General features: G+C 44.4%; 1 protein-coding gene across 1 annotated transcript in view; it reads right to left on the bottom strand.

Annotated features, from left to right (window-relative positions):
- The window catches only part of FAT4 (FAT atypical cadherin 4), a 625352-nt gene that overhangs the window by 41199 nt on the left and 557643 nt on the right, over nt 1-26510 (bottom strand). Inside the window, exon 10 of the mRNA XM_029589082.1 lies at nt 11678-11782. Within this exon, the coding sequence (XP_029444942.1) occupies nt 11678-11782 (105 nt within the window). The remainder of the gene's footprint in view (nt 1-11677; nt 11783-26510) is intronic.

Genomic DNA, 26510 nt, shown 5'->3' with positions numbered 1-26510 from the left:
CGTGGCGTGTTCCCCTGATTTAAAAGCCTTTGAAAATTGCTACAGTATATGCTATTGAATTGTCAATAGGTTTTATGCTTGTTAATTGCACTTAACACAGGTAAATGGGCTTTTGTAAAATGTTTACATTTTCCTTTGAAATTACTCTGTATATGTGTTTAATGCAGAACAATAGCTGCAGGGGAGCCAGATGGAAAATGTCTTACTCCTCCTGCAGCCACAGGAGATGGAATAATGTTCCTTCTCCTCTGTGTCCATTTCAGGTGCTATACAGCAGTATGAATGGTTGATAGCTATCCATCCCAAAAGCACGATTGTATGGTTGCAAGGAAGAAGTCTTAGAATTTTGGGATCCTACTTGAATGTAAAGAGCTACTTATATAAAAAAAAAATCAAATTACATTACTACTGAAAAGAAACTACGTTTTTCCTATCAGACCTCTCTTATTGAAAGGGAAGAATTCCAGCTATGGTCTTTATTTTGATTTTGTGCCTACAGCAAAACTCCTTTGAAAACAGTGCGAAAGCAGTTTTTATAGACAGCCCTCTCTTATATAGAAAGAATAAAATACATTTCTTCAACTGAGTCACTGAGGTACATTTACATGCAATAGACCTGTAGGGGATATCAGAAATTTTTACCTCTGTAAGCAAACAAATATGAATACTTACCCCACAAGAGGGACACTGATTTCATAAGATGGATGTTGACATGTATGTTTCAATAGAAAAACAAGATGAGGAACTTTTGACTAGAATGATAATACGTGCCCCAGTTATTTGATCTGCCTGCCAAACTAAGGGCTATAGCTTCTTTCCACAAACATGAGCTAAGAGTACCCAGGACAGGGACAGGTCACAGAAGCGAAAAAAACAAACCCCTAATCTGCCCAGGGATGAAAAATAGCTTATTCAAAGGGCAGTTTAAAAGACAGGTCAGCTCACTAAAAAGCGCTGACACTGCAAGACAGCTCACGGGTCAAAAGGTTGCAGGACTGAGATCATATCGTTGTCTGTGGTTGCCACACAGCAGGAGCAGTGAGCCCCCCCCAATGGGAAAAGGGGCACCAGCAGTCAGAAATGACCCCATTGGTTCCACTGCTTGACTATGCATAAGCTTCTCATATATTTTCATGCTTTGCCTGTTAAAAGAAGCTGGGTCAAGGGCTCAGGAGGCCGGCAAAAGAAGAACCATTAACACCTGAGGATGATGCCAGAGCCAGCAACCCCGCCCCTCCCTGAGATGAGCTCCAGTGTCCGGCGCATGTAAGAAGCCCTGCTGTTACCTGTCTTTTTCTTCTCCAGAGGCTCAGACCAGCCTTAAGCCTGCAAGCGACTGAGGCCAAGAACACCTGCTGTCTTCAGCAGAGACTGTCTCCTCAGAGACTGCTTCAGGGCTATACTCAGAATAAACCAATGCTGAGCAGCAAGAACTTTGGAGCTATGTAATGTCTATTTTATTCTAATGGCTAAACCTAACATTTTTACCTCAGCTATTTTTTCCAACCAAAATAATTGATACCACAACCATTTATCTAAATCCTGCATTAAACTGGCAATCACTGAAGTATATTTCCACTGAAAAAGTCTATCATATGATATCCCAGTCTTAACACCTAAATATTTTAAGGGCCCCCTAGCCCACTTTTCGGACAGGAGCGGCGGCTGTCAGCGGGTTTGACAGCCGACACTCAATTTTGCTGGTGTTGGTTCTCGAGCCCGCTGACAGCCATGGGTTCGAAAACCAGACGCCGGCAAAATTGAGCATCCGTTTTTCAACCCGCTAGCCACAGGCCTATTTCAAATTTTTTTTTTTAACTTTTTTTACTCTTCGGGACCTCCGACTTAATATCGCCATGATATTAAGTCAGAGGGTGCACAGAAAAGCACCTTCCCGCACCTTCCCGAACAGTCTGTCTCTCTCATACACACACATACACAGGCTTCCCACTCCCATGTTCTATCTTACTTATACAGGCTTATCACTCCCATGCTGTGTCTCACACACACCCATGTTTTCTCTCTCCATGCTAGTTCTCGCCACATGCACAGGCTTCTCATTCCCATAATCACTTTCTCTCACACACACACACATTCCAGTCATCTCCCTGACCAGTCACTTCCATTGTCTCTCCTATATACACACATCACCTCTCTGACCAGTTTCTCTCAATCACACACATGCTCTCTCTCACACACTTTACATAGATGATCTCAATCAAATGCTCTCACACACAGGCTCTCAGTCACAGTTACACATGCACACTCTCAATCACACATATATTCTCTCACTCACAGACAGGCTGGCTGTCTCTCTCTCATTTCCTGCCCCCCCCCTCCCCGAGCACAAATAGTAGCTGCAGCAGCCACCTCCTCTAGCCCCCGCAGGCCAAGAAAGAAGAATCCCATTGGCCACGGGAGGCTAATTCTGCTGTCTGCTGTGCCGATTTCTGGCTGCTTCTGATTTTGCTCTGGACCCACGCTACTGCTCGGGGGCTGCCGCTGCCACCACTACTTTTTCGTGCAGCATGGCTCTTTCTTCTTCCCGCGCACCCCACTGCACATCACTTCCTGTTCCGGGCCAGGGTGGGGGCAGGTGCGGGAAGAAGAAAAGGCCCAGCCGCAGTTGCCAGCATCCACTAACACTGCTGCCGTTCCCATCCAGGCTTGAACATGCTGATAGCCCGGGCGGCAAAGGCAGCAGTGGAAGATAGCCTGCCTCTCACTCGGTGAAGGAAGAGGGGGGAAGAGCAGCGGGAGACTGGTAGCACGCGATAGGGATGTGAATCGTGTCCTCGATCGTCTTAACGATCGATTTCGGCTGGGAGGAGGAGGGAATCGTATTGTTGCCGTTTGGGGGGGTAAAATATCGTGAAAAATCGTGAAAAATCGAAAAATCGCAAAACCGGCACATTAAAACCCCCTAAAACCCACCCCCGACCCTTTAAATTAAATCCCCCACCCTCCCGAACCCCCCCCAAATGAGTTAAATAACCTGTGGGTCCAGCGGCGGTCCGGAACGGCAGCGGTCCGGAACGGGCTCCTGCTCCTCAATCTTGTTGTCTTCAGCCGGCGCCATTTTCCAAAATGGCGGCGAAAAATGGCGGCGGCCATAGACGAACACGATTGGACGGCAGGAGGTCCTTCCGGACCCCCGCTGGACTTTTGGCAAGTCTCGTGGGGGTCAGGAGGCCCCCCACAAGCTGGCCAAAAGTTCCTGGAGGTCCAGCGGGGGTCAGGGAGCGATTTCCCGCCGCGAATCGTTTTCGTACGGAAAATGGCGCCGGCAGGAGATCGACTGCAGGAGGTCGTTCAGCGAGGGTTCCGGCGTGGGTTTTAGGGGGTTTTAGTGTGCCGGCTCACGATTCTAACGATTTATAACGATAAATCGTTAGAATCTCTATTGTATTGTGTTCCATAACGGTTTAAGACGATATTAAAATTATCGGACGATAATTTTAATCGTCCTAAAACGATTCACATCCCTAGCACGCGATACATCCGCTGCTGCTTGGTGACACACAGGTGTGTCGCGACACACCGGTTGAGAAGCGTTGATCTAGAGAAAAGCAACCAAAATGGTGCAGTATCTACACCAGTGATGGCAACCTTCAGTCCTCGAATGCAACAAACAGGCTAGGTTGTCAGAATATCCACAATGAATATGCATTAGATAGATTTGCATACAATGGAGGCAGTGCATGCAAATATTTTTCATGCATATTCACTGTAGATATCCTGAAAACTTGGCTTGTTTGTAGCACTTGAGGACTGGAGGTCACCATCACTGGTCTACATCAAAAGTCATAGAAACAATGGCAGAAAAGGACCAAATTATCCATCCAGTCTTCTCAGCAAACTTATGGTAATATCTGCCGTGCAGGTTACCCCCATACTTTTCAGTTTCCAGGCCTATAAAAGTTAGGGCCCTGTGAATCTAATTCTCTGTTACCTCTTGCTGTGAGACTTGGGGACTGTTGAGCAAAGGAGAGATGGGGGATAGAATAGAAACAAATACCTCCAAGACATCAAATATGCACAAGAAGCAAGCATTACTGAGAGAAATTGCTCTGGAACAAAAGGTCACAGTATGAGGCTTCAAGGGAAAGAGCAAGGAGCAACATCAGGAATATTTTCTCCACAGAAAGGGTGGTGAATGAATGGCATAGTCTCCTGGGGGAGGTGAAGAAGACAAACCATGAAACAATTCAAGAAAGCCTGGGATAAGCGCAGGAGATTCCTGGTTATGATCAAGTGGGGTCCATGGCACTGCAGCTGGAATGAGTTGGACTAAGTAGATTGATCATGAGGTCCTTATCTGCTATCACATTGTATATTTCTGTCTAGTAGTGATGAGAGAATATTTATTGGAGCTATAGATTACTGAATGAACCTCTGAGCACATATCTCATGGAAATGTCCTTGTAACTGAAATATAATGTGGGTGAAATACTGAAAACCTATGCAGTTTCCTACAGTGGCTATAAAATGCTCTTGGGAAACATCTGCATACACTATCACTAAAGGCCAGTTAGTGGGCTCCATGTTTCTCTATCACCCCCCCCCCCTTGTTGGTCCCCCAAGTGCCATGGTTTGGAAGGCCTTTGTGATTGCCAAGGCTTCCCATGGTGATTGTGCTCTGGGTCCAGAAATCAAAGAGGATACGGCTAGCATCCCATCAGCTGAAGAAGTGCAGGAGCTGCCAGGAAATGAGACGGCAGCTGGATATGATAGCATGAGTGGCAGGCGAATGAGAGGAGAAAAGGGGAGGGACGTGGCCATGAGCGGGGAGGGATGTGTATCAGAAGACATTTCCTATTTTGTTTCAAATAAATGCACATCCCTAGGAGTTACTACCCTTACCAGAAAGCAAGGTGGTGGGCAACTTACACAAAGTGAGAGTTCTTACCCTTAACAGAAGGCATGGGAGAAACCTGTACAGAGAGGCAGTTACTACCCTTAACAACTTGCTGGAAGACTGGCTAGATCACTTGGGTCTTTATCTGCTGTCAAATATTATACCTACCTCTCCTCATAGACTTCCCTCATGCACATATAAATACTCCACCCACACATCTCCCTCGCACCCTATTCATATGAATTCTCTCCCACCTCACAAACTACTCCACTCACATCCCCCGCAAAAAACACTATTGCCTCAGACACTATCCACCAACACAGCCCTAACAGCCTTTGGGCACTGAATGAGAATGTATTAGGCTATGCAGTATTTTATTGTGGGGGAGGGGTGGAGAGTTGGTACTGGTTTATACCCCACCATCTATTTTTTCCATCAGTTTATGATGGGCTTTCTTACTATTATGTTATATAAAATTACAATTTTTTGGATGCATACACATTGTGATTCAATACAGACTGCATATATTGCAAGTACAGAAACAGCAAGTCTGTTTGGTAAATTATGCATGGAGTCTAGGATGATGGACTGTATGCATCCTGTCCCACCCGCTAATCCATGGTAATCTCAGAGTGACCGGCAAAAGTTCCCAGTTAAATTGGTTTTATAGGATTAACAGATCTTCACACCAAACAAGAAGTCCAGGATCTGTCTTGACATCAGTGAACCCTGTATTGTGGATGACAGACCCCAAAAGACAGACATCTCTGTGAGATATATCAGCAAGAATAAGAAGAGAATTGAAATTGGGCCTTAACCCTCTGAGAGAGATCTGCTGTCCATAATCACAATCTGAGCTGCTATTTGTTCCATAATCAGTTGGAACACTATAGGCCCTGAAGCAGCCCATGTTGATGTGTGAAACTCGGCCTTGGTTGGGCACTGCATTCCTTTTATGATTAATAAAAATTCTCCTTGAAACCGATCTACCCTTGTTCTGTTTGCATACTTAGGAGTGTGGACAGGACAAGAATGCAAACTAGAAGGAACAGTTGATCTTTTTATGCTATTATCTAATACTAATAAGAAAGCCCACCACAAAATGACAGGGTACAATAGTATCCCTCCTATAGCTCCTCCCTGCTTGCCTCAACATAACCTCTACCTCCCTGAGCCCCCCCCCCCCATACCCCACACCCAACAAAAGAAATCACTGCCACAACCAACTGATAAAATTAGCTCCCCCTATTCTTACCCCAGGGCAAGGCAAGGAGCAAAAATGAAGTCAATCATTCCTGCCCCACTGGCGCCACAATTCAAAATGGTGCGGGCTGAGTGGCAGCTCTTTTTGGCCCGCATGAGGTCAACCAGCACCGGTGGCACAGAAGCAATTGGGCATCACTCCTGCCACTTACGAGGTTTGGGGGGAGGGGGGGGGGGGCGCAGGAATTCCTAAAATCTGTAAGCTCTGCCCCAATAAGTGTGCAGTATTTGCCAATGGCAATTGCAAATGGCATAACATCCACATTCAAAAATAAACCTTACAAACCAAGAAAGTATTATCGGGTGGGGGAAAAGGGTAGTAAAAAGACAAAATTGAGGGCATTACCTAAATTTGGAAATCTTTCAAAGATACCCAATTAGCATGCAAAGAATTGTAGCTAAAGAACGTACGGGTATGAAAGAAGAAAATGACTGCATGTGTATATTTTTATTTTTGCAGAACTCACCTTCCTTTCATTCTCTCATCTATTGACTCCTTAATTCTTGGTACAGATTAAAGAAGTCCACATTAGTTTCCCATCAATAAAAAGCAGTTTTTGCCCACAGCTGTATGAAATGGGAACAAGCAGCTACAGAGGACGTCAGAACTCACTACATTTTGTCTCTTCCATGTGCCCTTAATACAATGAGAACCACAACATCCTAATGTCCAAGTTCTAGCTCGTAGAGTTATTAATTCACTGAAAGATAGTGCTAACTCATTCTATGTAATTACTAAAAGATATGTATGCTCTGCAACGTTAATTGCACATGGGTAGTGAAAATAAATATTATGGGATAAAGTTTGTTGCCAAGCTTTAATAAGGCAGAGGCCAGCACCATGCTCACTTTCTGCCACCATACTGCTTGTTAACAGCAGAGGTAATAATGTTTGCTGGCTCAGCTCTTACTTATCTCAGAAGGCAGTTCCTAAAACCAATGCAAAGCAAGCTTTCACTGCTGTGGCTTGAAAACTGCTATCCAGATGCAAGACAGTTGCTATTATTATTATTATTATTACAATATTCAGAAAACATTAAGACTGATGAAACCTACTAGTGTAACAAGGACATTACATATGAACTTTGAGACTTGGCTTGCACTGCACACATTTACAATCAAATACGTGCATAAGTTGCATCCCTTTTCAAAGAGAAAATGATCCCATCAGAACTTCCCACATGGAACGACACCTGCTAATTTATGCGCAGAACGTTTTTCAAGCAAATTTACAGGCATGCTTTAGAAAATGTAAAAGTAAATAACCCCCAAATTGGAAGGTGAAATGACTTGCCCAAGATCACTAGTTTCAGAAAGGCCAGAGAGGTAAAAGCGGGGAAATGTAACTTTATATGCCAATTAAAAGCCATGGAAATATAAAGTGAGCAAGGAGCAGTTATGTCTCTGTGGGTTGTCTATGTAGATGTAATCTATAGGCATCACAAAGGGAAGATATATACATATGACACGATGCAAGCCATGCTAGATATGAATTGGTGAGAGCCAGCTGCAGGATCAGCTCGAATTAGGGGGGATACTGGAATCCATGGAAGAGATGTTTCCCAAGCAACCAGCTTGGACCTGGTACTGACCCAATAGAGTCCAGAGAAAACCTTAGGATCCAATTTTACAAGGCATTTTCTCGAGTAAAACGACTTTTGAAAATTGCTACAATATATGCCACTGGATTTACTCATGAAAGTGCACTTTACTTGAGGAAATGGCTTTTGAAAATTGCTGTGATAGCATGCTAGAGTTATGTGCTTAACTTCTTTGAAAATTACCCCATATGGTATGGTGACATGTAAACAATAGCAGAAAAAGTGTCCTGGACTTCACGTAAATGACCAATAAAATGATGAACCTTGATAAATATGCTTTGTCAGGATAAAGGCATTGAGGAGGTACAGAAAGAAATGGCAACAAATCATTGTGTCAGATAAGTTAGCAAGGAGATGAGAAGGCAAAAACCACTATGGTTCACGAAAACATAAGAGAAAACGTAGCATTCAGAAAATTTAAACAACTGTAGAAGGCAATCAAGCAAAGAAAGATAGGCAGAAAGGGCAGTGAGATTAGCTAAGATTTAAAAAATACAGCGTGAATATGGAGCAAAAGTATGTGTTAAGATATTTGCTTTCTTCTGATTCTTTTCTTTATGAATATACATATCTCTCTCTCTCTCTCTCTATATATATATATATATACATAAAGAAAAAGGAACCCTCTACTTGTTCATTTTACATTGTAAAGCTGACATGAAGCTCCAATCGATTGTCCCTGTTTTATTGTATTGTAAAATAAAGATCAGGGGGAGTTAGAGTAGGGCTGGGGGGGGGGGGGGGAAAGGTTAGGGGAAGGGGTGGGAAGGTCAGGCTAGGGGGAAGGGAACGGAGGAAGCCAGTGCGCGGAAGGTGCACAATTGTGCACCTCCTTGCGCGTGCCGACCCCGAATTTTATAACTTGCGCGTGCATATTATAAAATCAGGCATATATATGCCTGCACCAGGTAGTGCGCGCACATATAAGCTGTGCGCGCTTCTTTTAAAATCTACCCCGATAGGTTTAGTGTTGCATAATACTCGCATAGTGATCATGGTGATATTGATTCTAAAATTGTTTATATAGCTTTATTGTAAGTATGAGTGGCAAGTTTATGCTGAGCTCTTAGGGGCAGATTTTATAACGTGCGCGCATGGATGTGCTGTTTTTATAACATGCGCACGCCATGTTTTTATAACATCTGCATGCACATGTTGGGCGGTGCACTCAGGGGGGGCCGAATTTTGTAGGAGTACACGCAGCGAAGCAATCGGGTCTCCCCGAGTTCCCTCCCAGTCCGCTCCAATTAAAGAGCGGACTGGGAGGGACCTTCCCTAACCCCCGCCAAACCTTCTTTCCTTTCCCCCTTCTCCTCCCCGACCCTAATTCCTAACTAGCTACCCCTACTTTTCTTATTTTATTTACTTACTGCTCCTTGGGAGCAGAAGCCATGTACGCGTGCCAGCCGACTGCCAGCGCACGCTTCCCCGGGACAGCATATAACGGTGCTGTCCCGGCCCGTCCCAGGCCCATCCCTCCCTGCCCAGACCCCGCCCCTTTGAGAGGCCCGGCACTTGTGCATGTGCTGAGGTTTACACGCATGGCCGGGCCTCTTTGAAAATCTGCGTGGCGTGTGCAAGGCCCGGCCAAGCACGTAAACCCTGGGATTTACGCACGCAGGCCTTTTATAATCTGGCGGATTTTGTGCATGGTGTGTGAATAAGTGTGGTAATGGGATATGTGAGACCACTACTTATTGAAGCTAGATTGGTAGCTATTGCCATTGATGTTATTTTTAAATAAATAAATATCTCTCTTCATTTTTGCAAACCTCTGATGTCGTCTCCAACTAGGGCTACTTTTGTTGTTTCCTTTTCATTGACCACAGACAAAGAATTTTAAGCAATACTTTAAATATAAGAAGTCTTAATTTTGTGGCCACAAAGTATTGGTTTTTCCAGATGTCCCTGGGCCATCAGTTCCTGACAGTGGGCTCCCCACCCTCGCAGGATCGCATCCGTGGTGAGCAAGATCCAGTTCAGTAGGGATAGTTTTACTCCCTTGCTCAGATGGTCTTCCTGTTGCCACCATTGGAGCTGGGTCCGAACCTCTGCTGGTAGCTGGAGATGAATGGAGTAGTTCTGGGACATCGGGTTCCATCATGACAGTAGGGAACATTGTAGTGGGCACATGTGGGCCCTTGCCCATGGAACGACTTCTAGGGTTGATGTCATGAGACCAAGGACTTAAACTATGGTCCCATACCTTTAGGCGAGCATAGTTCAGCAGTTTTCGCAGCTGACTCATCAGTTTCCTTCTCCTTGGAGGGGGAAGGACAACCTTGTCTTGCTTCGTGTCAAACTGGACTCCCAGGTACTCTAGCGATTGGGAGTGCTGCAGGCAGCTTTTGGCTGTATTGACGACCCACCCAAGATTCTGCAGCAAATTCTTGACTCTGGTGGTCGCCTGGTGACTTTCCTCTGGAGATTTTGTCCTGATCAGCCAATCGTCCAGAAGGATGTACGAGGATTCCTTCTTTCCTCAGTGTTGCTGCCCCTACCACCATGATTTTGGTGAAGGTCCGAGGGGCGGTAGCTAGACCGAAGGATAGCGCCCGGAACTGGTAATGATGATCCAGTATCGCAAAGCGTAGGAAGCGTTGATGGTCGTGATGGACCGGGATGTGGATAGGCTTCAGATAGATCCAATGAAGTCAGGAATTCTCCTGGCTGTACTGTCCTTATGACTGAGCAGAGGGTTTCCATGCGGAAGTGTGGTACCCTCAGGTAATGAATGACTGAATTGAGGTCCAGGATGGGCCGGAACGTTCCTTCCTTCTTAGGAACGATTAAGAATATGGTGGTCAATGGCTTTCATACTGGTAAAAGTGTCAAAGGAATCCATGCTATGCCAAGTTCTCTTCAAAGTCTCTGATGTTATGAAAAGTATATAAAAAATAACTTGAATTTTATAAATGAAATTGTGGAAGGGCTGGAAGAGAAGTGTGGTTGTTTAGCAGATTATCATATCATTTGCAAGGAACAGGCAAGCTAGATGGCATAAATAAGACTATAAACAATTGAAAGAATTGTCTAGTGTGTGGCAACTGCACCTTAATCCAAAAAAATGCAAAATCATGCATTAGGTGCAGAAATCCAAAAGTCATAATATTTTGGAGAAAAATTAGCAGTGATAAAACAAGAAAGTGAAATAAGAATCTTCACCTCTGATATCCTCAGGTTAGCCAGTCAGTATGACAAAGCAATTAGCAAAGCTAACAGTCTACTTAGGTAAGTAAAGAGATGTATCACTAGTAGAAAGTACCTCCATTGTGGGCCTCACTGAGAGGGTTATGTGCAGTGTACAGATAATCCAAAATATGAACTGAGTTTTACAGGTATTAGTTGCATAGATCCTTCCACTGGAGGTGCAGGACTACGGGAGAAACAGACTGTAAGCAGCAGAAGAAAAAATTAGCACTAGACCCCCTCTGGAAACTGAAAGATACCACAGTCATAGCAGCAAAGAACCACTGCATCCAGAGAGAGACTTGGTGCTGGGGGGGGGGGGGGGGGGGGGGGAATGTCACTGGTACATAGCCACTCAAGGAAATAGAAGGCTGCAGAATGCACAGCACCATGGAGAGAACACAGGGAGGGATATAGGTCCTGGACAACAGAGAGGAGCGCTGGTGGTCTTCACCTGGGTCCAGATACAGTGATATGACTAGAAGAATGATTTGTTTTGTATCCAGAATGAAGTGCGATTATATTTGGCCATCCACCCATTTCAGCAGAACGGAAGGTAAAACAAAGTCACTGACTGCAACCACTGCTACACCTAATACAGAGTATGTTCTTCATTAAGAGCTTCACAAATAGATGTCAGAACTCTATTAAATGTAGAACGCAGTTAACTAAGGAACAGAAGGAAACAGAGTAAGTGCAATTATTTTTTCCCCTCTGCTTGAAGAGTCAATGATGATAAGAAAGCTTACAATAATTATATGCTTACCAAATGGACAAAGGCAATAGTACCCATCTAATCCACTTTGGCAGGATCCAGCATTGAAACAGGGATTGCATTCACAGTAGTTGATTGCAGATTCACACGTTTTACCTATAATGGAGGAATGCAATGAATATTAATATTAACATGCACTGTACTGTAGGTATATATTTGGTCTATGAATTCAGATCATGCTTTACATGTATCTATTTCTTTAGCTGAATTGTTTTTGATGTGGTTAAATGACTAAGTGCTTGATTCACCCCAAATCTTTTTCATTTCCAAAGGACAACTGAGAGTCAAAATACAAACAATAATTCTTATAAAAGCTGATCTTCAGAAGATAGCGTGTTAAGAGCAGAAAAATGGTATTAGACTGGTCAGGAGGAAGAACCATCATAGGTGCTGCATTATTGTTTTGCACTCTGCAAAGAAAAGGCACATAGGAGAAGAGTTGGCTGAGGGGAGATATGATCGAGTTCTATAAAATAATGAGTGGAATGGAACGAGTGAATGTTAATCAGTTGTTTACTCTTTCAAAAGTACAAAGATCAGGAGACACACAATGCAGTTACTAAGTGATGTATTTAAAATGAATAAGAGAAAATATTTTTTTACTCAACGCATAATTAAGCTCTGGAATTTGTTGCTAGAGGATGTGATGAAAGCTATTAAGCCCGGATTTTCAAAGGCCCGCTCGCATAAAAACTGGGCTTTACACGTGTGTCAAGGCCTTGCGCGCGCTGTGTGCATTTTAAAACGGGCCCGGGTACGCGCATAAGTGGGGCAGGGTCTGGGTGGGGAGGGGAGCAGGCCGGACAGTGCCATTCTATGCTGTCCCGGGGAAGCACGCGCCGGCAGTTGGCTGGTGCACACAGATTACTTCTGCTCCAAAGGAGCAGTAAGTAATGAAAAAAAAGAGTAAGTAGATAGCAAGGGGTTAGGGGTCGGGGAGGAGATGGGAAGAGGGAGGAAGGTTAGATAGGGGGTTAGGGAACTGGAGGAGGCCCGATTGCATCGCCATTTGTATTTAGGGAAAATTTGCCCCTCCTGCGCGCGCATGTTATAAAATCTGTGCACACATGGACGGCCGCACGCTGTTTTTAAAAACAACCCTTAAGTATAGCTCCATTTAAAAAAGGTTTGGACAAGTTCCTGGAGGAAAAGTCCATTAACCATTATTAAGTCAAATTTGCAAAACTCCACTGCTTATTCTTGGGATAAGCAGCTTGGAATCTCTCTACCCCTTGGGATCCTGCCAGGTACTTGTGACCTGGATTGGCCTCTGTTGGAAACAGGATTCTGGGCTTCGTGGAGATTTGGTCTGAACCAGTATGGCATGTTCTTATGTTCTTATTTGATCATTTCCCTGTTTTCAAACAGTTAATGTTTTCCATGATATAGCTACTTTTAAAGGATCAATGTTGCTTCCAACAGGATTGATGGTGAATATTGCAAAATATTCACACCACATCTCTAATCCTATTACAAATCTCTTTTTCCTATTCATTACAACTTTACCCCTTAACTCACATACTTAACTCACATACTCATTCTGACATATGTCCCCCCAGATCTTAGAATGGAACCCAGCCTCTCAACCTTCAAGAAAAGACTCAAGACCTGGCTGTTCATGCAGGCTTTTCCTAACTCCAATATTATTTAACTCCTAACAATCAACACACATCACCATCAACATCACTATTAGCTACCTCTTACAATGTAATTATATGTAATTAGCTGGTTTTCCTTTCCTTTTTCCTTCTCACTCCAAGTTCTATTTTTCCTTGTTACATGTAACTGCTTTTCCGCACTATTGTTCAAGTTTAAGTTTATTTTGCACTCCTGTTTCATGTGAACCAGCATGATGGGACTTTTGTCTTGAATGTTGGTATATAAAAAACTTAAATAAATAAATAAATAAATATACCTATCAGCTACTCAAATCCAGTATACACATCCATGGATCTGAAGGACTGTAGAGAGATAAGAACATAAGAACATGCCATACTGGGTCAGACCAAGGGTCCATCAAGCCCAGCATCCTGTTTCCAACAGTGGACAATCCAGGCCACAAGAACCTGGCAAGTCCCTCAAAACTAAGTCTATTCCATGCTACTGTTGCTAGTAATAGCAGTGGCTATTTTCTAAGTCAACTTAATTAATAGCAGGTAATGGACTTCTCCTCCAAGAACTTATCCAATCCTTTTTTAAACCCAGCTACACTAACTGCACTAACCACATCCTCTGGCAACAAATTCCAAAGTTTAATTGTGTGTTGAGTGAAAAAGAACTTTCTCTGATTAGTTTTAAATGTGCCCCATGCTAACTTCATGGAATGCCCCCTAGTCTTTCTATTATCCGAAAGAGTAAATAACCGATTCACATCTACCCGTTCTAGACCTCTCATGTCATGGACTGATAAAGGCTGATGATGCTGTTTGTTCTAGGAGTCAGATGAGAAGCCCTTTCCCTCACGGGATAGGCTGCTTGTAAAGTCAGTTCTCATCTGCCAAGGGGTAAAATGTAAAAATGGGTCTAAAAGTTTTACCTCTGTGATGCAAGAGACTTAAGACAAAATAAATAAATAACTCGGCAGACTGTCTGCCAGTGATGAAAATGGCCGCTGATAAACTCGAGGCCGAGTTTACTGGCGTTGGTCTTCATAACCGGCAACCCACTAATTTCCATATTGCATGGCGCCCCCCCCCCCCTTGCTCCCTCTGTCTCTCACACACATACACGTTTGGTGAGAGACAGAGGGAGCTTGAGTGTGTGTGAATAAGAGACAGACACACACGTTTCCTCCATCTCTCTCTCACACATACACGATTCCTGTCTCACCCAGGCACACACACAATACTTCCTCTCTCTCACCCCCACCACCACAAATGGCACCCTCTCATACACACACACTCACAGGCACCCTCTCATATATATACACAGGTGCACACTCACTCACTCACTCTTCTATACACTCACCGTCTCATACACACACAGGCATCCTCTCAAACACACATATACAGGTATCCTCTCATATATACACACAGACCCACACACCCTCTCATACACACACCCACACAGGCTCTCACACAGACACACACATAGGATCTCACATAGACACACACAAACAGGCTCTCACTCATTCACACACATCATGGTCTCCTGTAGTCTTCAGGCCATGGCGAGATGAGCACCACCACGGCCCGAGGGCCTCCTGCTACCTTTAGGCCGTACACAGCCTACCGATCTTCCTGCTTGGGGGGGAAGAGGGAGTGGAAGCTGTGCATGCATGCATGCTCCCTCCCAAGCAGGAAGATCGGTGGGCCATACAGCAGCAGGAGAGGCCACGGGCCGCCGGTGGAGCCTAACCAAGCCTCTCCTGCTGTTGCTGGCCTCCTGTTATCTTTGGCTCACTGATCTTCCTGCTGGGGGGAGGGAGTGGAAGCCGTGTGCGGGCAGGCATGTGTTCTTGTATGCCCACGTACAGCTTTCACCCCCTCCCCTTCCCCTAAGCAGGAATATCGGTGGGCTGTACGGCAGCAGGCAGGAGAGGCTGTGGGCCATTGGCTGGTTAGGCTCCGTTAGTGGCCCACGGCTCTTGCTGCTGCCGCCGGCCCGCCGCCTCCCCGGGTGTGCCACTCTGGACCTGTTCTCTTCGGCTGGCTGTTAAGGTAACTACTGTACTAATTTGTTGGCATATGCCAATTCTTATCTTATTCACAGGAAGCTATTTTTCTCCTTTCTGCATTGCCCTAACCTTGCTAATACAGCTTCAGTCAACAGTTCACCATAAAATGTAATGTGCTGGTGGTAAAAGCAATGCTGCTATGGTGACTCTTGATTGCAGAGTTACGTTTTTGTTAGAGGTAATCTTAGTATGTTATATGAAGTGCTTGAGTGCTAGATCTGCACAGGTACAGAAAACAAAATATTTGTTAGGTCAATACCTTGTGCTAAAGAGCAAAATGCCACTTCCTTTATCCCCTTTCAAAAGAAAAGTACACAGCGGACTGACTTGTGCCTACCAGATGCTCTTTCTAACTTTGCCTTTATTTTGCTCAGAATACTGCACGAGGACTCGTTACACCAAATACACTGGCAAAGGCATTCTCTGTACCGCAGAAATAAAAGTTTGCTATTCACAGGTGTTCAAACGGCTCTTGCCACATTGCCTTATATATTGTGTATGATGGCTAATTTATTTAGAGGGCCCTGATAAACCTTGAAGAGTATGTGTTAGCATATTTTGGCTATTTGCTTGGCACAATGTGTAAACAAACATTTCCGTAAGTGGTGAAATGTTTGTGGTCATCGATATGTTATAGCTTGACTCAAGTTTCTCAAGGGCCCCTCTGCTGATAAAAGTGACTATGAAGAACTAAAAGCTTTAGGATGCTTGTATGGGGTTTCTCTGAGACTTTTAGATCAGGTTTCTGGTTCCAATCCCTTTCTTTACTCCACATTCTGTTGACAGGAATGTAAGGTATGGGGCAGAGCAGTCCCATTGCAAATTACCCCACAATGCCACGGAGCCACGTCTGCTCCATGCATCATGCTTCTGTCAGCAGCCTGTAAACAAATCCACCAGCGGGAGCAGGGGGCAGCAGGAGAGCTGCTGAGAGGAAAAGAAATACAATTTAATGAAGCTTCGGTTCCCTTTTCCCTTATCTTGAAGGGGAAAGGGAGAACACTATTCAGTGAAGACACACTTAAAGGGCAGAACAAAAAACCAGCTGCTGGGTACTAAGCAATGTAATACATGCCTGCATTCATTACAAAATAATCCATTCTCACTTTATCAACTTTGACAAAAACTGCACTGGAATACTCTCTGCGTACTCCTATGCTGCCTTTGAACTGCAAGAGGTGTGGCAGGGGGGCTACACTTGCCTATTACTGGAAGATGGTTTTATCTGTTTTGACCAAAATCATCACCATTCTTTCTCTAATGCATGTCTGTAAAAAAAAAAAGAAAATAGTTCCTCTTCAAATCTTTCTTTTACGGTAGCAGTATCCAGCTGGTTGAGTTTCATTTGGTTCAAAGTAATTTGGCACCAAAATGACAGAATAACACAAGACGACGTATTTGTGAATAGCATTCTGGGTATTGTTCCAATTCAGCAAAAACAACTCTGCCTGATTAGGTGCGCTCTTTGAGGAATGAGAGATGGAAACTGACTAGGCCTGAAACAGTAAGTTCAATCCATGAAACATCTTTCTGGCTTCAGAGATGGGGAACAATGGAAACCTTTGACTAGCAAGTGACATAAAAAAGGCATAGGACAAAAAAAAGGTATCCGCTGTAGTCTGGAAAAAAGATATTGAAGGAACCACCTTTTTTCCATCTCTGGTGAACCCCAAGCTAAATCTATTTACTATTGCCTCTGGGCTGAAGCACTACATGGTGAGTAAGTGAAGGGAAAGGAGGGAATGAGAGGGGAGGGAGTGAATGGAAGAGGTGAGAGGACAGGAACATGAAGTGAGGGGAAGGAAGGCAGCAAACACACCCGTTGGGGGAGGGGGAGTCAAATGAAAGGAAAGCTAGGGAGCAGGATTACCAACTTCTGAGAAAACTAGAAATGTACATTGTTACCTGCCACTTCTCTGGGAACCCAATGACCCAGCGTGCTCCTGCCCCCACCCATCCCTGACCTTCTTAATACTGATTTACACACATCTTGCACACTTCAACTCCCTTTCATACATTCATGATTGCATGCTTTGCCAGGATTGTGTAAAGAATACATACACTAATACCATAGCTATTCTGGGGGAACTGAAAATTCTGCAAACTTTAGATTGGTCACAATAACACAATATATATGACAATCTAAGTAATTCATTTAAAATGTAATATGGAAAAATGTTATTTCTTAAAGATGTAAATATTTTGAGCAGAATTTCCCTAGAAGTTCAGTGTAAGAATGTCCCTTCTACCCTCTCTCCCTACTCCTCTGGCCAGTCTCCTTTCACTTTGCCCTCCACTATCTCTTCCTCCCCATTTAGGCTGAACCCCTTCCACTCTATTTCTGCTCCCAGAGTTTAACCCCTCACACAGGCTCTCCCTGCCCCCCCTCTCTCTCTAGTGCACTTACACACAACCCCTCATACAGGCTCTCTCTCTCTCACACACACAAATCCCCTCACATAAAGGCTCCCTCTCTCATTCGAAAACACACACATACTCACATAGACTTTGTCCCTTTCTTGCATACATCACCCATAGAGGCTCCCTTTCTCTCTCATCCACACATCACCCATATGGTTGCGTTTCTTCATTCTTCTGCTCCCAGGCCTATATTTTTTGGCTTTTGGGTTGCAGCATTTGTCACAGGGCCCTGCAGTCTTGTTCTGTCTCCTGCTGGTTTGTTTAGGTAGGTTTTTCAGTTGTTTTAGTAAGTTTTCTTTCATTCTAGCTGTTGGTTTGGCACATCATCGGTGCCTGATGGACATTGATATTGATTTTGTTTTCTTATTTCCCAAGTCTAGCAAGTTTCAGTGATGTCCTTGGTGCTCTATGGTTATATCTATCAATGATCCTCATGACAGATGTGTTCTGTACCTGGAGGTGTTGCCTGTGTGCGACCATGACCTTGAAGGATCAATGGTCTCGACTGAAACTGATAAAGAAGCACTTTGGGTATTGGCAGCATAAGACATTTGCACTGGCATTAGAGGCATCAACATTAAAGGACCCTCAAGCTGCACTGGATGAGGAGGATGCACCGGTAACTGGGGAGTGCTTGGTTCCTTCAACATTAAGCATTGATAGAACATCGAGGGACAGGCCCTCACCTGCCTCTTCCCAATCAAAGAAGCAAATGGTTCTGCCTCTTTGACATCAACATGGAGGAGTTCCAATGATGGGCATCAAGGGCAGTATCAGAAGCACCAGCATCAGTATCCATTGATGTGTGATGCTTGAAGTGGGGACAGTCCAGCTGCAGCCACAAACTCTCGAAGTGGTCCTGTGGATATGAGAGCTCATTCTCACCAATTGCCCACGAACCATATCTATTTCCAAGGATTCATGTGTTCAACACTGATACACTTCATAGAACCCGAAAACCATGGCCAGCCCTCCTGCTTCCCAGTAGGTGTTGGCATCGGCTACCTTCGAGGAGTAGCTGGACAAGAAGGTCCACAGACCTTGGAACAGCCCAATGGGAGAGGAAGTTTCCTGAGCTCCAGACCAAAGCAGAGAAGTGCGTCCCTATCTGAGTGCCTACCAGTTATGGTCTGACTCTGACCTCTCCTAGGGGTATGGCTATAAATCAGATGATGCCTCTGAAGAGAGGTCATTGATGGGTCTCCCTTCTGACCCCCCTCCTCCTCCAGAGTGAAGGAAGTCCCTTCCTGAGGACCTCTCCTTCATTGATTTTGTTCGGAGAATATTGGAGGTCATTCCAATTACGTTGTTGATGAGGATGAAACAGAACTAAGATATTGGACATCCTCCAGTCTGTGAAGCCCCCAAAGGAAGTTGTAGAACCTCTCTCTGTGGCTGCCATTAACAGGAAGGCAGAGGTGATTTATCTCATCCAGAATGCTCCTGGATTCGAAAAGAGGCAGCTACTGCCTCAATCTCTGGTGATCAAATTTGCTCTCAGGGTGGCCAACAGGCAGATAATTCTTTCCTTAGTGCCCCTAGGGTAGGAGTCTCGGTCACTGGACACTCTTGGGAGAAAAGTTTTTCAGAGAGCTCAGCCACATAGCCTTCTACCAGCTATTTATGGACCAGTACATGTGGTACCTGCCACAGCAGATGCAGAGCATTAGCCAAGCAGCTTCCTCAAAAGCAGCAGATGCCCTCCAGTTACTCAAGGACAAGGGAATACAGTGAGGAAAATACATGGTACGTTTGACCTTTGCTGTTTTTGAAATGGCATCGAGAGTCTCTGCAGTGGATATTGGTGACTGCAGCCTCGCCTGGCTGCAGGCCTCAGACCTCCAAACAGAGGTCCATGAAAGACTCATGGACATGCCATGTTCTGGAGAAAATCTCTTCAGAGATAAGGTAAAAGCAGTGGTGGCAAATATCTTTGAACACTGTGCAATGCTACAGCAGCTCTCCACTGCCACTCCAAATCCCTCCAGGAGGTGTACAAGGATGGGGCAGGGGAGACACTTTTTCCAACTGAGGAAGTGCTACCCTTTGCCCCCTCAGTCCCAGACACAAAAGCTCCCGCCTGCTCATCCAAAGCAGCAGCAGACCCTTAAGCAGCAGCCAGTACCCCCGTCATTTCCCTAAGAATTAACAGACATCACTAAAGTGGAAGATACCTAGTGGTTAGAGCAGCGGGCTATGAACCAAGGAAACCAGGGTTCAAATCCCACTGACATACCTTGTATTATTGGTAAATCACTTTACCCTCCATTGTCTCAGGAATGGTAACTTTAAAATGATATACAATTTGTCTAGCAAACATGTGTGTGCTCCCAATTTTAAGCGGTTACGCAGGGAAACATTATAGCATATCTTTTTTTAGGACTTAGCTTTTACATGTGCAAGTGAGCACATTTTAATACATGCATACAGTTTGACCATTTAGTCTACCAGTTTATCCAGTCTATCTCGAGGTCATCAAGACTCCTGTGGTTCTTCAGCCTGCATACCCTCCAGTATACCCAGTCAGTTTTTGACTATAATGATTTTTTTTCAAACTTCCACTTGATAAAGAGCAGACGTAAATATGCGCAGGTAACAGCCCCATGATGCACGTAAATTTTGGCCCCAGCCCAAATCTGCCCCTTTTTTTCATGTGTTCTGTTGCATGTGCACGTGCATACATGCCCAATTCACCCCTTACATGGAATAGGGATCTGCAGAAAGACTATATGAGGTATAACAAGCAGTGCCTATGTGAGAGAAATGAATCATACATTTTTGCGGAGGGCCCACATTACACCTATATATGTAACGGATAGGTGTGAGGAAAGCAGAAACATGCCAGGTTCATTGTTGTATGTTTTCTGGTCATGCCCTAGAAAAGGGGGGCTCAAACCGGACCTATGCCCCCTCCCCCCCCCAGTCGGGTTTTCAGGAAATCTCTAATGAATGCAATTAAATCTCATGAATGTTTATTAGGGATATGCTGAAAACCCAACTGGCTGGAGGGGGCCCGTAGGACCTGTTTGAGCACCCTCTGAAGAAAAATATACTTACTAGCACAGAGGCTATTCTCTTTAAAGATGTTTCTTCTTTGACTACTTTGGGCAAGCGTGAATGAGTTTATTAGAAAAGCATTTTTAATTGGTAAGAAGTCTTATCTTGTTGATGTGGAAAGAAACAGCGCCCCGCCCGCCCTCCTTTTGGCTCTGGTGTAATCAACTACATCTCTTCATGCAAATGGAGAACATGTCGAGCTGTTCTACTTCCGAAGCAGAAGCTGGGTGCCGTTATATACAGAGATTGCCAGCAAGATCCCACAGCTGGATTTCTCATTGTTACTGGACTTTGGTAGCATTCCCAAGGGGTGTCGGGTGGAAGGAAGTCTCTGGGGGGGATATTTGAAAAATATGAATTGTTCTAACTTGACGTGTGCCTAAGGATCAAAGTACACTTGGATTCTATTTGTACATTTTGTTTAATAAACACGTTTAAACCAAAAATTCACTCCTTAGATTGTAAGCTCTCTGAGGATAGGGAAATATCTACAGTGCCTGAATATGATCTGCTCTGAAGTGCCAACAAGAGGAACAGCAATAAATACATAAATAAAAGGAAAACAGACAGGTAACATTACAATGTGAAAGCTGGATACTGTGCCCGAGGCCTGCAAAGAGAGACAAAAAATCTACGAGTGTTCTTGTTATGGCTGCATCTGGCTACACATTCCTAATTCCTTTCTTTTGAATGATGTGCCAAAATAGCAAAGCAAAAAAGGAAATGCAAAGCTGAAAGAAAGGGCAGACAGATGACTGGAAATCACACAAAGTATACTGCTTGTAGAAACTGCTTCTTTTCCAAACATCGTCATTAATAAACATGACTATACCAGACTGTGTAAATGCTAATGATGCTGTGCGGAGGGAGACGCTATCTATCTATTCCCATTCAGCAACATGGACACAAAGGGATGTGAAGTGCAGCTGGCAAAACACACTAAATCAAAAACAAGGTAAGTCTAGTCTCTCCCAGCTTTGAGGGAAGTCATTAGAAAGATCTATGACTTACGCAGGGCAATTCTGCAGACAACCTACGGCTAGCACTGGAAATATTCACCAGAAGTGAAAGCACTTTTCAGAGGAAGGGAAGTTCTAGAGTCTCAGAAGGAGTAAACTCTGGCGCAAGGCTGATAGATGCTCAGAGCAGAGGCAGTGGAGGCAAAATGTTTCCGAATTTATGACAGCCTGGGACGGGCACAGAGGAACTTAAATGGTGAGACGCAGAAGTGTCAAGTAGAAGAAGAAAAAAATGGATGGACTTTATTCTCTGGTTTTTTTTTTTTTTAACTCTTTAGAACACATTTCTATTTAATTAAGTTGTGGAATATTTTCATTGCAAAAAATTCCTTAAATAAGTTCATTTGGTTCCTGGCTTGTGCTAACATTAGCTGCCACGTGGCTCTCCATCTCCACTTTTGACCAACGTGTGATGTAAAGGCAGTATATAAACACTTTCAAATAAATAAATAAATAAATAAATGAATGAAAAGTCATTTTGCCTGCTGGTTTTACATACATGAAAATGGAGAATGAATTTCTGCAAAATAACTTTGTGTTTTCTCTGTTGCTTCCGGACGTTCCTCCAGGCAATTTCCTACAGTTCCTTTAGATTTTCAGCTCATTCAGAATTGGCCTCTGTCAGGATACAGACCTATGAGCCTCCAGTCACAACTTCCTGAGGATCTCCCCCCCCTCCCCCCCCAAAGCTCACTTAACAGTTATTACAGTGCCAATCCTCCGCTGGGGCTCCTTCCTGTAATCAGTGGCCTTAAATCAGCTACCAGGTGTCACTGTTGCACAATGACTGACACCTTCCCTCCGGGAGCTGGTAACACTAGGCCTGCACTATCCCCAACGCAGGGGAGCAAACGACCTGAGCCGGGAGTCAAACCCAGGTCCTCTGCATGTCCTCCGGACAAATGCTGACTGAGTCTCTTTTCTTTCAAAAATCCTTTCAGATACGATCATTTTTTAAACAATGAATAAGTAGCATCTTAGCAGTGAGGGGGTCAATCTTTGTACTACCACAAAGACATCTAAGCTCAGCTGTTCATAGAGTCTAGTGTCTAAAGAATAGAATTGCGAGAAACCTGAGACAGAAGCTAACATCTCACTTTGCTATTAACTAGCACAGCCTCTTCAAAGCCAAGCATCATGTAACTATCTAATTTATCAGCTACACTGTTGTATATGTATTAGGAAAGGGAATTAGGATGTTGCAAATAAATAGATGTGAGGAGGATTTAGATCATGTGTTGATTTGTAAGGAACACTAGACACTGTTCAACCACACAGCCTTAATAAGGAAATTGAGAGGGTTTGTGTTAACAACGATATCAGTGGTTGGGTGATCTTTGGCATATTTTCTCCTCTAAATGTTTTGGATATTATCATGAGGCTGTGACGTGAGGTCGTTAGTGCAGACTGACATCAGATGCTGAATGGGGATCCTTAGCAATTAAGTGTATATATTTAGAACATTTGACCATCCCTTGACAGCGTTTTGCCATTTTGTGAGGGTCGTAATATTTATTATGAGGTAGGTGAGCTGTTGAGTGTGCTGGTGTTAACATCTGTCTGGATGGTCAGAAGGAAATAAGCATGAATTAGTGATGATATTGTGTGAAAATGTATAGTTTCTTCGTAGGATATACAAATTTTTATTGTGGTTTTTAATCTTTTTTTGTGTGTTATTTCAGAGAGGGGAAACCCTGATGCAGGCAGTATAGGCCGCCAAAACATGAGCTCATGTCGGGTGACTCAGCCTAATAGGAGAGAGTTGGAGATCCCTTTGGTAGTGTGATCCCGAGATAGTGATTTGTTGGATAAAAGATATGTGCATTTTTTAATGCTCCTGTGAGGATGGCTGAGCAATAATGTGTGGACTGGAGCAGTGAGCACGCTGACTCCAGCTTTCTTGCAAAAGACAATGCAAACACCAGACTGCCTACCTCTTACAGTATCTTAGTCTACTTACAAAACCTTGGGTTAGATCAGCCATATTTCAGAGCTGCCGTTCCCTGGAGATATACAGGGCCTCCCCATCCCCACCTAGGGACCAACTCTTAATCCCCTCTAGCTGGTCATGCCCTCTGAGCTCCTCCTGTCCAGCCGGGTCCTGCCCATGGAGCTTTCTCTCTTTAGGAGATTTAAAGGGAACCAGGCATCTAGCTGGGTCCAGCACAGATTCATAAGGTACCACTAGGGGCGCCCTCTCACAGTTCCATTAATAAATAGTTTTTAGGGATTGAGAATAAGAAGGATATTAGGGCAGAACTGGTGAATGAATGAAATTTGAGTGCCTTCCATTGATCCCGCTTGGAGTCCATTGCATGGCGAGAGGCGGTGGATAAACAATACATAAGCACATAAGAACAACTTCTAACCCCGTGTACTTAAAATTAAGTAGAGAGTTGGGGAATAAAAGATATGGACTTTTTGATTAAAGTAGAAAAGATTCACCTCCTGTTGCTATTATAATTAAAGCAAATAAACAGATGCCAGGTTTTTGCCATCCCATTCTCTTCCATTCCCCTGCCACTGAACAGTCCCTTACAATGCTCTACAGCTTTTGTGGGATGGGTGGTCTAGAAAATTAAAACTAAATGTGAGGGTAAGAAAATCAGGAACCTAGTCACAGCTACAGAAGAACTACTGCATGTAAACGAAGAAAAAGGATGTCTTGAACTGGAAGAAAGAGCAACCTTTTCTGTAAAATGCTCTGCTAGCAAAGCACAAATGGATGCAGACTTGTCAGGGTGGCCAAGTGTTCCAAGCAGCTGTGTTCGGCCTGGCTGCAAATTCTACGTTTGGCAGCATGGGACACTTTTTTCTTTTGTTTCACAACATTCGTAGTGTTACCTGCATTGAAGGGGGGCAATTTTCAAAGAGCCCCACCTAGCCTCATTAACCTCTTTTAATACAGCGAGATCCATTTGAAACTTCTCCTCATTGTTTCCAATTCTGGAGGAGGTCCCTCTGAAAAGATACAGACAAGCTGGGAGGTGGGGGCAGAGAAAGGCAATCACAATGGTAAGACTTAAAGACCTAAACATGTATACTCTAGAGAAAAGAGGGCTAGAGAGACATTCAACTACCTCAGAGAAAGAAATCAGGAACAGAAAAAAAGAATGTTCTAGAACAGGGGTGAGCAAACTGGGGGGGGGGGGGGGTTGAACAATTTGAAGGGGGTGAACTGGCTGTGCAGTCAGGGAAGAAAAAAATGGCTATGTTGTAGTCTCAGTGCTGTGGAAGGGAGCTGCCAGAACAAAGTGACATTTTAAGCATACCATGGCTTAGCCATGCCTCTCTTCTCTTTTGGTGGGCCAGGGAGAGGAGCTGCTTCTGCTATGGTGAGCCCAGGTTTGTGTGCGTGTGTGGGGGGAGGAGCTGCTTAGTCTGCGGCAGAATTTGACACAGCCCAGGAAGAGCTGCCGCCCTCAGGCCTCAGCCCGGGAGAAGTTCCTGCTGCTGCTGCTGGGTCCCCATCTAGGGAGAGAGATTACAGCTGTTGCCCGCTGGAGAAAAAGAAGTGGTGATGCTGGGGAGAGGAATAAGCAAAGAGGCCAGAGAGAAAGAAGAAATGGCAGGGTAACATAGTAATGACAGCAGAAAGGGACCAAATGCTCCATCCAGTCTGCCTAGCAAGCATCTGGCAATATCTACCATGCTGTGTAGGGCACCTCCTGGTTTCTCTTAAGGGTAGTCCATGTAGTTACCCCCATTCTTTATGATTATGGTAGCAATATTTACAATAAAAAAAAGCAACTGTCAAACCCATAAATAATTACTGCTAGCAACATTTTTACTGGGTGAGGAACATGCCTGAAAATTCTGGCGATGCTGACTTGCTTTGCTTTTGGACTTGACCATAGAAGCAGTCCTGTGCTTTTTCCATTATGGCTGCATATCAGGTCCCCCAGATCATAAAAGTTGGGGCCTGTGTTGCTTGCTATCTGAATCAAATTCCCCTTACCCTCTCCGCCTTCAAAGCGGAGAGTGATGTTGCAGTTGCATCATAAGTATCAAGGCTTATTGGTTGAGGGTAGTAATTAGGAGTGTGCATTCGTTTCTAACGTATTTCTCATCCGCTACGTATAGGGCCCTATTCGTTGTATTCATGGGGAAGCGAAACGTATCGCGATTCCCCATGAATACACCGAATCCGCCGAATTATTCAGCCACCTAAAGGACCCAATTTAAACAAACCCCCCACCCTCCTGACACCCCCCCCCAAAGACTTACCAAAACTCCCTGGTGGTCCAGCAGGGGGTCCGGGAGCCATACTCTGCACTCACACCCTCGCTGCCGGTTTCAAAATGGCACCGATAGCCTTTGACCTATTATGTCACAGGGGCTACCGATGCCATTGGTCAGCCCCTGTCACATGGCCATCGGTGCCATCTTACACTCCTACCATGTGACAGGGGCTGACCAATGGCACCGGTAGCCCCTGTGACACAGTAAGGGCAAAGGCTATCAGCGCCACTTTGATTACTAGTTATAGAAACTCGAGATAGCTGAAAATCAGAACCTGTCAAAATGCAAAATAATCCAGCTATGTATGGAACTCTATGGAAAACACTTACATTGCAACCGTCATACGTAGCCGCAGTAGAATAATGGCTTATATTGTCAAGCCCTTGCAACTCTGGGCTTGAATAATCAT

Source organism: Rhinatrema bivittatum, chromosome 1 (genome assembly GCF_901001135.1).
Source record: "Rhinatrema bivittatum chromosome 1, aRhiBiv1.1, whole genome shotgun sequence".
Lineage (NCBI taxonomy): Eukaryota > Metazoa > Chordata > Amphibia > Gymnophiona > Rhinatrematidae > Rhinatrema > Rhinatrema bivittatum.
The sequence above is the reverse complement of the archived record's forward strand: the minus strand, read 5'-3'. Positions and strand labels throughout refer to the sequence as shown.